This window comes from Hypomesus nipponensis, chromosome 7, assembly GCF_054491055.1.
Source record: "Hypomesus nipponensis isolate SF chromosome 7, ASM5449105v1, whole genome shotgun sequence".
NCBI lineage: Eukaryota > Metazoa > Chordata > Actinopteri > Osmeriformes > Osmeridae > Hypomesus > Hypomesus nipponensis.
The window spans coordinates 9462564-9476944 of NC_140367.1; the positions used below are offsets into that span (position 1 = coordinate 9462564).

The 14381-nt window shown below is 46.0% G+C and overlaps 3 protein-coding genes across 5 annotated transcripts; 1 reads left to right on the forward strand and 2 right to left on the reverse strand.

Moving 5' to 3' along the window:
- Positions 1 to 92: 92 nt before the first annotated feature.
- asb13a.1 (ankyrin repeat and SOCS box containing 13a, tandem duplicate 1) lies at positions 93 to 1696 on the forward strand. 2 transcript variants are annotated; one of them, XM_084701713.1, is made up of 6 exons: positions 93 to 264; positions 424 to 611; positions 693 to 849; positions 953 to 1087; positions 1159 to 1350; positions 1461 to 1696. In XM_084701713.1, the coding sequence occupies exons 1-6, from the start codon at positions 219 to 221 to the stop codon at positions 1607 to 1609; spliced, it is 867 nt and encodes a 288-aa protein (XP_084557839.1). In that variant the 5' UTR covers positions 93 to 218; the 3' UTR covers positions 1610 to 1696. The 2 variants fall into 2 exon arrangements, with proteins under 2 accessions (XP_084557839.1, XP_084557838.1); XM_084701712.1 differs by having other exon boundaries at positions 1486 to 1696.
- Positions 1697 to 1804: 108 nt separating this feature from the next.
- Positions 1805 to 8594, reverse strand: helb (helicase (DNA) B). 2 transcript variants are annotated; one of them, XM_084701710.1, is made up of 13 exons: positions 8151 to 8594; positions 7657 to 8019; positions 7165 to 7430; positions 6000 to 7016; positions 5629 to 5806; positions 5293 to 5434; positions 4375 to 4508; positions 4157 to 4241; positions 3990 to 4049; positions 3679 to 3898; positions 3371 to 3526; positions 2592 to 3227; positions 1805 to 2474 (listed from the first exon to the last, which is right to left on the reverse strand). In XM_084701710.1, exons 1-13 carry the CDS (start codon positions 8356 to 8358, stop codon positions 2373 to 2375), a joined length of 3567 nt encoding a protein of 1188 aa, XP_084557836.1. In that variant the 5' UTR covers positions 8359 to 8594; the 3' UTR covers positions 1805 to 2372. The 2 variants fall into 2 exon arrangements, with proteins under 2 accessions (XP_084557836.1, XP_084557837.1); XM_084701711.1 differs by lacking the exon at positions 8151 to 8594 and having other exon boundaries at positions 7657 to 7789; positions 7897 to 8021.
- A 559-nt stretch (positions 8595 to 9153) lies between these two features.
- irak3 (interleukin-1 receptor-associated kinase 3) lies at positions 9154 to 13719 on the reverse strand. Its single transcript, XM_084701724.1, has 12 exons — positions 13187 to 13719; positions 12864 to 13043; positions 12540 to 12610; positions 12372 to 12420; positions 11873 to 12024; positions 11709 to 11773; positions 11488 to 11602; positions 11231 to 11346; positions 10901 to 11099; positions 10749 to 10811; positions 10457 to 10624; positions 9154 to 10352 (listed from the first exon to the last, which is right to left on the reverse strand). Exons 1-12 carry the CDS (start codon positions 13287 to 13289, stop codon positions 9921 to 9923), a joined length of 1713 nt encoding a protein of 570 aa, XP_084557850.1. The 5' UTR covers positions 13290 to 13719; the 3' UTR covers positions 9154 to 9920.
- Positions 13720 to 14381: the final 662 nt, after the last annotated feature.

Genomic DNA, 14381 nt, shown 5'->3' on the forward strand with positions numbered 1-14381 from the left:
CTCATTGACAATCGCTCGTATCCATTACCTTTAGTTCGCAGCAGCTGTATCATGTTGAACTACAACCCCCACAATTCCCTCACTTGCTCCCAGACTTCCCCGTATCATAACACTTATCACATGGACCCGTGTTTCTATAAATACAGCCAGATAGCACACTTAATATATTCTGCTCCTTGTCGTTTATTAGTAGAGTTACCCAACGCTCTTCTTGTAAAATGACGGATTTAACAGCGGCTCGTCGAACATTTTTTGGCGATATTGGTAAGTGAGATGTGAAATGTAGGCTACGTCTGATTTGTAAATGATGTCTGATAGCTGATACATGCGTATGGTTTTGGTCTAAAACAATGACAATGCACACCGTATGATAGAGTTCATTACACACACGTTTGTGCTAAAATAAATAAATGTTAACTTTAGGGTTTTGGGCTGACCGAACAGCGTTGCATGAGGCCGCGTCACTCGGCAGGGCCCTGCAACTGAAGCAGCTAATAGAGAGTGGAGCGTGTGTAAACACGGTAACAGTGGACAACATCACTCCACTCCACGACGCCTGCATTCAAGGACAGCCAAACTGTGCTCGTCTACTGCTTAACGCAGGTGCTCAGGTGAGAGAACTGAGAACAGCCAATTAAAACCCATCCATCTCTTTCTGACCAACACTTTTCAGCCCTTCTCATCTATCCCAGGTGGACGTGAGGACCATCCATGGAAGCACACCTCTCTGTAATGCCTGCGCTGCAGGAAATCTGGAGTGTGCAAAGATGCTGCTTGACCATGGAGCCAAAGTCAACCCTTCCCTCACAGCTCTAACCGCCTCCCCTCTACACGAGGCTTGCATCCGTGGTAATCTAGCACAGTGCAGAAACACAACCCACAGTTAAGTGTAAGAATACGAATGTACTGTAAAGAAAGAAGAAAAAAAAGTAGGTATCTTTTTTATGTTCAGGTAATGCGGACTTGGTGAGACTACTCATAACCAATGGAGCCCTGCTGGAAGCTTATGATATCCACTTTGGGAACCCTCTTCACACTGCATGTGCCAAGGGACATGTGGACTGTGCCCAGGTCCTGCTCAATGCAGGTAAAAGTGACAGTGAGTAACCGTAGGATGACAAAATATGACTGCCTCAAGCACGTTTTTTTCTTACCAAGGCGCCAAGGTGAACGCAACCAAGTTCCATGAGACAGCCCTCCACCACGCAGCCCGAGTGGAGATGGTGGACATGATCGAGTTGCTGGTGCAGTATGGGGGCAAAGTGTACGCCAGAGATAACCAAGAACAGAAACCTATAGACTACACCAAACCTGGGTCTCCCTCTGAAGTCTGCTTCAAGTTTTATGAATGTAAGTCACACTCCTCCATTTAGACAATTCAACCAGCACCATCAAGAATAAATACCACATAAAGTCATGGCAATACTGGGCATTGATGTCCTGGTTTTGGTTGCTATGAGCCAGTGGCATGTCTGTCCTCTGCAGGTACGCCCCTGAGTCTACAGCAGCTTTGCAGAATCGTTTTACGGTCCAAGATGGGCACCAGGGCTCAGGAGGTCATAGGTCAACTGGACATATGTCACCTCATCAGAAGCTACCTCCTCTATGATTTATAATATAAGACTCCAGTCATGCACCTCTATGGACAATCCTCAGGGAGAAACATGTGTCTTAAAATAAAAAAAGTCAGAGTGTGTGTGTGTGTGTGTGTGTGATGAGATGTGTGCAAAGCTAGTCCTGAATTGCTAATCAGCCCAAACACTGGCTCAAGTGTTTTCAAAGTTGACAAAGTGTAAACACAAGGTTGGAGTTTGGAAAATACCAACTGTATTGTTTGGACATGTAGGATGTTGAATGTAGGCAAGGACTAAGTAAATACATTTTTGTTAACCGAAATGCATGTTGTCAAACAGTAAATTGTTATCACTACCTCTTCTGGCATACTAAGTTAACTTACCCTTTAACCATTAAATGATTTAAGGCCAACTTAAATAGATATTCTATTACAACAATCTTAAATAAAAACACAATTCATTAATACAGTGCAGTATGCAATACAGACTATAGGGATAATGGTTCAGCAAACTACATAATAGATCATGCTTAATAAAACCATGTTTTTTAACCCAATAATTAAAAATGATGTTTGTTTTTTACTGTTAGCTTGCAGCATTGGTAATTTAAAATGTACATGTATCCATGAATGTTACATTTGGAATGAATATAAAAGGCATATACATTTTTGGCTTAAAGGCAATTTTGTCCATATTTCCCACCCTCAAAAAGTTTTAAAAAATGAAAAATGAAAAATGAAAACATGAATATTCAAACATGTTCCTTCTGAAAAAAAAAAAATCTTGTCAAATGTGCAGTCAGTCAGAGGGAGGATCTTGGAACAGCCTCTTCCCCTTAGGTGTGTGGAGGGTGAGCTCCTGCAGGCTGGAACAGCCAAGTGGTGACTCCATTGGCTCCGCCTAAAATGGTGACAAAGCAACAGGGCCGGTCATCAACAAATTCGACAATACACAAACCAAAGAGTTGAACTGGGTCATTTCATCTGGTAACTTCTGCCAGTGTGTCACTAAACTCACCTTAAGTTGTTTCCTAGGGGTGCAGCTGTCTACTGGGCTAAGAATCCTCTTGCTGCAAGGAGAACCTTGAGTCAGAGCAGTGCCAACATGGCCATAATTTCTAGCACAGTTAGCCTCTGATGTGATGTAATCAGGGTTTAGCTCGCCAGAGTGGTCGTCAGAGCTGTTCATAGATGACCAGGAGTACGTCTCGGTAAAAATCATGTCATCTTGAAGAGACATGTCAGAAGCTTCCTCTTTCTTAACTGCGACCACTTCACCATCCCGCGAAAGACTTTTGGATGTGACAGGTATAGACTGGACGAAAAGCGCTCTGGAGGAAATGGGTTTTTGTGAGGACCGAGGGGTGGACTGTGTAGGCCCAAAGCCAGGGGCCGGTCTGCCTGGTGTGCCTGGCTGGGGATGGCTGGACCCGGGTTGACTAGGAACAATCTGTCCCGCCAGTAGCTCCTTGACCAGCCCCTTAAGCCTTGTGTTGCGTTGGATGACCGGGGCTTGGATAGCAAACTTCATGCCTCCCTTGTGAGCCACAACATACACCCGCTTCTGTCCCCTGGTCACCGCTGTGTACACGTGCTTCCAGGTCTGAGCTTTGCCGTTTCCCAGCACATACACAACGGTCTCTGTTTCCGAGCCCTAAGATGAAAAAAAAAATGAAAAAAAAAAACATTTGACATCAAGTGATTCAGCTGGTGTATGGACTGCTTTGCCACAAGAAAGCGATCGTTTAGGATCTGTGTGTGTGTGTGTATGTTTTATGTCGGAGAGAGGGGGGGAACCTGGAAGGTGTGTATGGTTCTAGCCCAGGCGTGCTGCAGCCTGCACTCTTTCTGCAGCTCTCTGTAGGACGCGGTCACAACCCGGTCGTCACAATCCCTCAAGGTCAGGTAGCGCGTCTTCCTGCGGCGCCTGCCGACCTCCTCCTTAGTGACGTCCTGCCAGTCACAGTGAAGGAACAAGGAGACCAATCATTGCCCTCGGGCCAGCTACAGTACCGCCCTCCGTCCGTTATCAGTCGAGTTCAAGTGCGTGACGGGAGAAGCCTGACGTGTGTTTGTGAGGGTGCACGCTTCCCTCCTCCCCCCACCTGCTCGATGAAGAATATCTCTCCGTTGCAGAGCCGCAGCTTGTTCTTGTCCGCCTGTTTCTGCTCCTCGTCCTTTCCGTCCGCGTTCATCGCAGTGCTGCTGGGCCGGCTCTCTCTCTCTGCTCCAGCTGGGGCCTCTTCATCCTCGTTGTTGACGTAGCCGTTCTTGGTGCAGCAGACTTTATCCCCGGGTTGAAACACCACTCTGCTCCTGTGGTCTCTGTTGAAGGGGAATGGGTCTGGTCTTGTGTTGCTAATGCCATCATGGTACAGTAGCAGAACGGTAACGCATGCAGTAGCAGTTTACTTACTTGGTGAGGTGGTCGCAGTAGTGCTTACAGCAAAGATCATTGATCATGGCGCACTCCTTCCTACAACAGAAGGTCATGGTACACATGACACAAACAGGAGGCAGTGCATTGTCCCTTGTCTTTCTGTAGTTCAATGCAACCCATAATAATCTGCAAGGTTCTGGTACCTTCTAAAAGCAATGAACTGAGATGTCTCATGATACTGCAGCCCGGGAGCTTCTGCCAGCAGCCGTTTGATAGCATTGGGCAGCTCTGAAAAAGCATTCTGAATCAAGTCTTGATACACCACTTATATTTGCCTGCATGTGACATCCTAAAAAGATGAATTGACACCATTTATGAGGTACTATGTTTCCCCAACTCCCTGCTCACCAGACAGACTCACCATCAGGATCATTGGGTAGAAGAACGAGAATGAAGCTCTTGTCCGCCGAGGGCATGGTGCAGGACTCGCTCAGGTCCACAGTGGCATCAAAGTCCAAAGGACGAAAGAAACCTCTCATGCCCATTTCTGAGATTCTGCAACGCAGAAGAGTACAGGTACAGCTTTGAAAATGTTGTGGTTTAATTGATTATAGGGTTGATGGATTGATTACAGGTAGGCAGGCATGTGGGGTATTCAGTGGTGAGGAAGAAGGCCTAGGTTTGGGCTGTGTTATCTGCCCAGCAGAAACATGTCCCAAACTAGTCCAGAGCAAGGAATGCGAGAATTAAAGTCAGAGTAAAGAGAATGTTCTAGAAGGAGAAAGGGGGGCCAGGGTGAGTCAGCATTATAGGAGACTGTTGTGTGTGCTCGTATCCCAGACAGGGATTGTTGTGATTCTTGGAATCATAACACATGGCTCCCTAGGACAGGGAAGAGGGAAGTTGCCAAGGGAACACTCCTCCTTGAAGGCCCTGTGTTACTACTGATTCCGGGATTCGTGTTCACTCATGGGAAGGAGTAAGGGCTAAGAGTGGCAGGTCAAGCTAAGGGGTAAGGAGGGGCACACGTCAGTCTCATTGAGGGGGATGCACATGGCTGGGTAGAAGGGGGTGAACTTGGGATGGGGATAAAAGGGAACATAGAGAGAGGTATTGAGCGGACATTAGAGATGGTGAGTGGGCACGCATGTTGGCTTTATCGAAGACAGGTTGGCGTTGGCCAACGTGGGAAGAATCATCTAGTGAAAACACGACTGACTGTTTAACCAGCTTTCACAAGTGAGAACATCAGATTTCGCTTTTCATGTAATCATGTGGATTATATTAGTATATCAACAACGAAATCACGCAAACTGGTGAATAGTAAAACAATGTTTACCGTCCAGAGTTCTTGACGATGAGCTCAGACTCAGCCCGGTGATTGGTCCTCATCTCGATGGCATACTTGGCCAGCGTCAGACTGTGGAACAGGTCGTGGAGAGTGTTCCCCGGCATGATGCTGGGCAGCTGCCTCACATCCCCTGCACACCATGAGGTGCCACATAGGACAGGATGGGCCAGGGGGAGAGGGGGGGTGGGGGTCGAGAGAAAAAAGGATAGAACGTGAAAGTGGAGAAGTTGAGCGAGACCAACAAAAAGAGAGGGAGAGAGAAATGACGGAAAATGAAGATAAACCTGACCCTGAGAAAGAGAGGTATATGATGTTTGAGCTCACCCAGGAGGACGAACTTCCTGAGCCTGGCGTGATTGGTCAGCATGGTGAGAATGGAGTGGAGCAGCATCACACACACCAGGCTGCCCTCGTCCACCACCAGGACACGCACCGACGCAAACTTCCAGTTTTCGGGCTGCCCGCTCTCATCCTTCTTCACTTTCATGAAACTCCACATCACCTGTGAAGACAAAGAACTCTTAACAGTCATAACGGGGCACATGGAGCAAGTAAATACACTCCCTTAACAGCAAATACACCCTTTAAACAGACAAATACAAGAAATGTTATTTAAAGTGCTGCAATGCTTGTTCCTGTGCCTGAGTCAACTGTATGTGTTGAGTGTCCCGTCTCGACACCTCCGCCTTCCTCACCTGATGCAGGGTGTAGGCGGTGAAGCAGGTTTTCTTGGTCAACATGGCGGCAGCTCTGCCCGTGGGAGCGGTGAGCAGGACCTCGTCTTTAGCCTGTATCGACGATCCGTCGGCGGCCTCCTCCTTCACCTGACCCTCCGTGTGGCCCAGGACACCGGGGCCCAGATCCTGCCAGCTCTCCGAGTCTTGGTCGTCGTTCTCGTAGTCCGCGCATGCCCTTTTCACCTCCTCCCTCTCGTGGCTCTGCTGCTGCATGGCAGCCTTGAACACCAGGCTGACCACCGTGGTCTTGCCGCAACCGCCCTTCCCGCTGATGATCGTCACGGGGTTGGCACAGATCATCTCGGCCGCCCGCACCTGGTCTGGGTCGAGCTCCACGGTGGCCTGGTGCTGGTCGGTGTCAGGGTCCTGTTTGATGTGGGCCATGGGTAAAAAGTCGGTTTCTGTACCTGCAGAACATTCAACTTTGGCAGTGGAGTGTGCACAGGCGGTAGCAACATCCACTCTGTCTATTTCAGTCAAGTTCCGTTTTTCTGTGGCAGCTGGTTCTGTGCCCGAGTCCTCACCACCGCCAGAGCCCACCTCATCCCCCGCACCTCCCTTCTTCTTCCTCTCCTCTGCAGCGGCGCACAGCACCCTCCTGACGTCCAACGGGATGCGCCAGGGCTCGCCCTCCACCAGGGCGCCGAGGCAGTCGTTGATGCCCTTCTCGTAGGAGAACAGGTTCCTGATCGCCACCTTCTGGCGGTCAGACTTGAGCACCCCCTGCTCCTTCAGGAAGTGTACGGCGTTCCACACCCCTTCTTCATCAGCCAGGCCGACCTTTTGACGCAGGTCCTCGCACAGGGGCTTGATGTCCATGTAGGTGCTTCCTGTTCTGTAGCAGTAACTCTTCAGATAGTCGTAGACACGAAGGGCGTTGCGCTGCAGGTCGGGGATCTGCCAGAGCAGCCGGCATTCATCGAAGGCCCTGAGCTGAGCCTCGCAGCGGACAAGCTTCAACTCTTTAGACATGACCTGCGTAGGAAAGGTAAGTGAGGATTAAAAACAGTGAAACTTTCAGGTTTAACACTATACGCTTGTTGTTTTCCCAGCATGCCTTAGTTTGAATATAGATGAACTGTGAGAAACCGACATGCATTAAGTTAACACAGTGCAGTCTTACATAGTTGAAGCCCAACTTCCAAACTTCAGTTTTTATCATCTCTTCCAGTTTGGCCAGTAAACTGAGGTCCACTTCCTCCTCCCCTTCCTCCTCCCCTTCCTCCTCCTCCTCCTCTTCTGCTACCTGTGGGGCTTGTGTCATCTGGGTGGTAGGTTGCTTTTCATTTCCCTTGCCTAGCAGGTCAGTGAAATGTCCTGGGAGCAGTGAGGGCAGGTACTGCATGACTAGAGGATACAGGGCTGCCGCCTGCACCCGCTTCCCTGCAACTGAGAACACAAGCTGAGCATCACTGTTTGAGCCCTCAATATCACTAAACACTTGAGAACACTGAGTTCTGGGTGTTATCCTGGTTTTGTGGAGACCGAAGGAAGAGTAAGGTAATGGTAACAGAATGGTACTCTAAAAAGAGGTATAGTTCATGTTAGGTCAACAACTAAGGTTATGTTTAGGTGGACACAAAATAGAATGGGTGCATGGCTCCTGTACACACACCTGAGTTGACGACCAAGTTTTTGATCTGCTGCGCCACTGCTCTGTTTATCTCTTCATTCTCAAACTCAGTCAGGACGTCCAGCAGGTTAGGGAAGCCGATGCTTTTTCCACTGGCATCGAGCCACTGAAAGAACTGGGTAACAAACTCTGCCGTTATGTCACAGGCAGTCATGAAAATCGACAATATGGATTTCCCTTCTTCTCTATTCAGATCATTGCGCAACTTGTAGCTGGGATTACCCTTCAAGACCATCTTTTTTCTGCGTTGTTGTGCCGTGCATGTGACCTCCCACCAAGGGTCCCTCAGGGCGAAACATCCGTCTACTCTTAATATATTTCCAGACTGTAGGTCCTGGAATTCAACTGGAGCAAAGGTATGAACAAAACAGGGATCACGTAGTGTTTGCAATACGGATGTAGCTAATCAAACCGTTTTTATTTGAAGAGGCAGCCTAAGGCTAAGGGAAACTGGGGTGATTAGTTACAATACTAACCTTCCGTCTTTGCAGGTATTGATGAATTGAACATGTGTCCTCCAGAACTAACGCTCAGCATTTCTTTAATATCCAGGAATTCTGGCTGCCTTTCTTCCTCATCTTCATCAGAGTCAGAATCTGCATCTTCTGCCCTTACAACTTTCTTTTCGGGTAAAATGTAACCTTTCAAGTTGACAACTCCCAAAGGAGTTCCTAAACTACACATGTTATCTGTATTGTATTGTACCTACAACAGCAAACTTTGCGCGGTCTGTAATTGACGCAAAACATTCGAAAATAAAAAGGAAGTGTTTCTTCTTCTTTACACACAAAGCGAACAGATACAACACTGTCGCCCCCTGCAAACCATCCATGTCTTCGTCTGTTTTTTCTTATTTGGGTTCGGTTCTAGGCACAGCCAGATCCTATCTACGGGTTAGGGTTATGTCCCTTATCAGACGTTCTCTGCCATAGCGATAATATTAGAGATTGCATCTCACTGGGAGACGCCTGCACCGCCACCTACTGTGCTGGAGGCACTTACGACCTACACTATCTCCTCCACAACAGACCACTTCCTTAAGAAAGCCAATACCCTTCACACCCTTCCCTCCTCTCACCAGACCACTAAGTTTCCATCCCCATCCAACCTCTCTGAATTCTCATACAACCTTCCCTGTCTATATCATATACACTATACATCAACACATGATCCAAGGTCTACTCTACCACTTAGCCTCACACAATCCTGTACCATGCGTTCCCATTACCCAAATGTTGCATTCAGCCCTGAACACCCTATATCAGCCCTATTCCACACCTCAACCCCACAATCAAGGGCATCAGGTCGGTAGAATCCACACTGATTGATCAAATCAAATGTATTTGTATAGCCCTTTTTACACGCAAGCATGTGTCAGAGGGCTTCTCATACACCCATAGAACTGCCTCTCAACCAACCTAAACCCTCAAGGGGGAATGATGCATCAATAGACAAGCCAGGCATGGTTCACAGCCACGGTAATTTGAAAAGGTTGATTTAATACAGTATATGGTGCAGAAACAGACTTAAATTTTCTTTCTTTTTTAAATCTAAAAAAACACAACACTCTAAATCACAAGTAAGTAACAAATAAAGAACAAACATTTGCATGTTAATGCAGCTTAATTTCAAAGTCACCTGTGATTTCTACCATGGGTGGGCAGATTGGTATTTTTGATAATACCAACACTAAGTCTGTTTTTGAGTATCAGTTCATTGGGTCAACGGGATTGATTCCTAAAATCCAGATTTCTCTATTCATCTTTGTACCCATTTCAAAGCTGTCTGCAATTGTATTTGCTGTAACACCCACCCTTACTTACTATGTGACATTCAGTGGTCGCAATAAAATAAAAATTCAAAAATTAGATCATGCTTCCTGTTTTGCTCATGAATCACCATGGTGACAGAGGGGAATTTCTTGGTTTAGAGCCGGCCTCTGTTGTACACGTAAATCCTGGTCCTCAGTTCCTCTGTGATTTTAATTTTAACTCTCTGAGTAGCTCGTGCCACTTAAAACAGAGGCACTCCAAACTGATAATCGTGGTTACATAATATAACAACTTTGTATTTGCTTAGTGAAGAAGAACAAAAGTTAAAACGCCCTTCAGAATTCATAAAATGTGCCACACTCTTTAGACATTTGCTATCATTGGCGCTAAAACATTTTTTTTTTTTTATCATACGTTCAAAAACAAAACCAGGGGGTTTCAAATCAATATTCAATTCTTGCAGTGAAGTATGTCTCAGTGGCGGGAAGTGAACCCGTTGGCCCTGCAGTCTTCGCAGCTCAACCCGTCGACCTCGGAGGAGCAGCAGCACTGCACGGGCCAGCTACCATACAGGTCCACTGGCTCTGGCCCTCTCTGCAGGCTCCATATCGGAGGAATCACTGCTTCCTCTTGTGACTGATGGCTTGAGGAGATACTGTTAGATTGCTCGCCGCTGTTTATATAGGTCACCTCTGATTGGCTGCACTCACAAGGCCGGGACTTGGGACTGGGGTCTGGAGCAGGTTGTGGGATGGCTGCAGTGTAGCTGTGCTGCTCGTCATCTTCCACGGGCACACTGGGACAAGAGTCATGTTCTGGCGGCCCAGACGCACTCCCGTCTAGGGTATGAGGCTGTTCTTCGGGGGGGCATGGGAGGGGAAGCAGCTGGCTCAACACCTCTAAAACCTGGGGACAAATGCAAGGCAAAATCAATCCCTGCTTACTTGGTGTGAGCTTTAAGAGAGCATGTTTGCCGAGTAGTTGGTTCCCCTATTCCCAGGCCAACACACCGCCGTCATTTTGGGTCTGCTGCGGGGTCGGCTGCAGGTGCACTCCAGGGCTAGGCGCATCAGACAGAGGGAGACTGCGTGGGGCCAGGGGCCAGCCCTCTGGTCCAGGTGCTGCAGACACGAATCTACACTCCCACTGTCCTCCACCTCCCCACTCAGGACGTCTCTCTGAAACAGAGATTGAGAAAGTATTGACAACAGCACAGGTATTCCACTGAATTATTTTGTAGTTGAATATATCACACTGCTGAGTTAGTGACAACAAAAACATGTAATGCGTTACGTCTCTTACCAGCAGGGTCTGTTTAGGAGAGTCCTGTATGGCCTTGAGTCCTGTAATTGTTTCCATGATGACCTAAGGGACAAATAATATTCATAAGACTTTATTTTCCCCAAACTGTTGAATCAGACAATGAATGCAGTCGTTAAATGACTCCAACTCACTATTCCAAAGCTGTAAACGTCCAGACTGACGGACAGCTTGCCGTCACGTATGTACTCCTCAGGCAGGTATCCTAGGTTGCTGTGGGAACTCATCTCCATGGTGATGGTGCAGCCCTGATTGACGGTGTGTGGTCGGAGGCGAGCTGTCGTAAAATCGGACAGCTTGGGTCGCAGACCTTCATCCAGCAGGATGTTTGCACTGTGGGGAGAGACAAAACTCTTAGAACTAGGTCTGAAAACATAATAGGCCTTTCTGTTAGTCCTATTCAGAGCAAATATAAATCATCTTCCATTCACTCAAGGGGGGAGATACTGAGGGGCTGAGCCTACCTAGTGATATTCCCACAGATGACAGTGCAAGGCTGTGCTGTGTGCAGATAGTGCACGGCCTTCGCCGTGCCTTTGATGATGTCCAGACGTTCCGGCCAAAACAGAGGCTCAATGCTCTGTGGGGACACGACCAAGGGGGACACACCACACCATGAAACACAGATGCACATTCAAACAGCGTTCCCTTTACACTGTAGCCCGTTTGGCCTTGTTTTTTTTCAGGAATGATTGATAAGTGATGCTGATGTTGAACTCACCAGGTCATGTAGTCTAATAGACAGTGATTTGTTTGGGAGGTAGGGGTAGACCAGACAGTACTTGTCCCCTTCAGAGAAGCAACCCAACAACTCTAAGATGTTGGGATGCTTGTAGCTTAAAGGAAGACATTCAGTTTATGAAACTTATAACCATGTGGATTGCAGATGAGAAAAATATATGCGTAGATCTGTTTACAAGGAAATATATTTTTGCAACATACAGGTGGTGGACCTCCATCTCTTTTCTGAACGAGTCCCACAACTCCCTCCATGAGGCCTTCTGTGTCTGGGTTGGGATTTGAAAAAAAGGAACACAAATTTGAGCCAATTTAAACTACACCTTAGTAAACAAGCTTGGTTTCATACTTCTGCATTTGAAGGTTACCTGTTTAAAGAGCTTGACTGCAAAGGTTTCATTTCCCTTTACTGCTCTGTATATTTCTGAAAAGTTGCCCTCTGCAATCTTCATGTTGTGGTGAAAGTTTCTGGTCCCCTCTACCACATCTGAGTAAGTGATCACATGCCTACATTCTGTAGCTTAGGAGTCGAACACAAAACACATTCAACAAACACAGTGAAGTTATGTATGATTTGTACTTAATTCATATTAAAGTCCCACATCCTCATAGTCCCTACAAACCACTTGAGAGAAAGCTAAGTGAATTCAAGTGATTAAAATGATCCCCACACTCTGATACAAAACCTAGTGAGTAAAAGTGATTGTGAATATTTCCTCAGATATAGCCCAAGTTAACTGCAGGATGTAGCAGTATGAGGTGTGTAGAGTCAGACAAACTATCTTATGGTGTAAAAAGCTGGTCTAAATCAATGAACACATTATATTATACTATATTAACAAAAATAGAAACTCAGCTTTAACATACCTCCAATTGGCACATGAGTTCCAAGTTTGGTTGATAGTGGCTGGACGAACTAAGCAACAAATATTTCAATTCGAATTAATGAACAGAAATAGGATCATTACAATCCACATGTCATTGGCCGGATCCATTTCAAGACTACAATAATGTGGTGTAAGCTTAGTTTGTTACCATAGGCATCTCAGATGGTGATTGTGGGTCTGCTGCGTTCGGTCCATCACTGTAAGATGAGTACTTTGAGTCTGAAAGTATATTTAAAACAGTCACCGTTTAGTAAAAAAAAAAAAAACAACAACAAACTAACCCTATGGCAGGAACAATATTAACCACAGCAACTGTTTGTTGACACTGGTTCACGCACAATAAGAGGAACTTGATGAAGTAAAAAGGAACATCGTACATGGGTCCAGGACTAACTGAACTAGACACTTCCTAACAGAATGGCCTAATTCAATAAGAAACAGAAATGCTAATGGTAAGGCTACACTGTCTCACCAGGCTGAAAAAGCTGCAGAGCTCTTAGGTGTCCCATTTCGAACAGCACACGCTGAAGATCCGCCACTGTAGTATTCTGTTGAGCCCAAGCCCAGATAAGTTCACGCGTAGGGCTCTTTCCCGTAGCTTCTATCCTTTCTGCGCGACGAACATCTAGCCAACTTGGTACAATATGAGCAGCTGAATTGTAGATACAAAGTTATTAGGTTTCTTTATATACAGAAATGTGTATTGAAGTGGGACGGATGGTTTACAAAAACGTTTCATTGATTGTAATCGCATCCTTTGGTTAACCCCAAATAATGTTTTTTTTTGTTTCTTACCTAAACCACGCCATCCAAGACTGTCATCTCCACTGTCGATTATCTTACAAAATGTTTCGATAAGAGCCGGGGGAACGTCGTACAAAAAGGTAGCGTTATCCATCTTCTCTTTGAAAATGCATGTAAAGCTTGTCTACATTTTGAAATGTAGATAACCTTGTACTGTGGTAGCCTACAACCTATTGCCGAATAGTGGAAATACCCGTGGCCCTCCTCCGCCACTCTATGCGTAATAAGTAGGTGGAGATGTAGGCTTGCGAGCTTGCGAGTAGCCTTATTACGTCGCATCAAACAACAATAGCACCTTTTTAGGATTGGTGAGGTAATATCAACCCTTTCCAAAAAAAAAATCTTTACTAATTGTCAGTTTCTCCATTTAGGTTATGTTTGGCAAAGCCTACTGTACAGTGTCTACTGTACAGTAGGCTACACAAAACACAGCAATCGATGCACGGAGAAAGTTGTAGGTCTTTTGACAGCTAGCAGCAATGAGAATCAGAGTCAGACAATTAATGAATAAAAAATATAACCTATAGGCCTACTAGTAATTTAGAAAAATCAAAAATATACTTTTTCATAAAAATGTGGACTTTGGACAACATATAGGCTATATGTAGTAAGACTGATGTCTCATGTGACGTATTCATTTGAGTTGAGAGCGCGCGCTCTTGAAAGTAATTTAAAGAGTTTCGTTTTCTCTCCTGCCGTTCCACTCTTCCGATCAGACGTAGCCTAAATTAACGATTTGAGTGTCGATTCAAGTTTTGGATTATCTTGTCTTAGAAACTGAAAATATATTTGGACTTGATATATTACTGCTTGACTTATTGTGGAGTTGGTCGTTTATTTTGGAAAGTTATGGACACCACTAAACAGGTACTGTAAGCTAAATCACTTAGGGACAGACCAAAAATTTCCAATCAGTTTTGCTCCGTATGTAACCTAACGTAACTTAAACTAATCCGAAGTCAGATTTCAGTTACCTCTATTAGTTTTCTCATAAATCCAGTTTTTAGGCGTGATTTTAGGTAATTTGGTCCACTCATTTGTCACATCCCGCATCGACGACTGCAATGCCCTCCTCACCGGACTCCCCACCAAACTCATCAACAGACTGCAAATCATTCAGAACTCGGCCGCCCGGATCATCACCTGTACCAAATCATCGGACCACATCACTCCTGGACTCATCCAA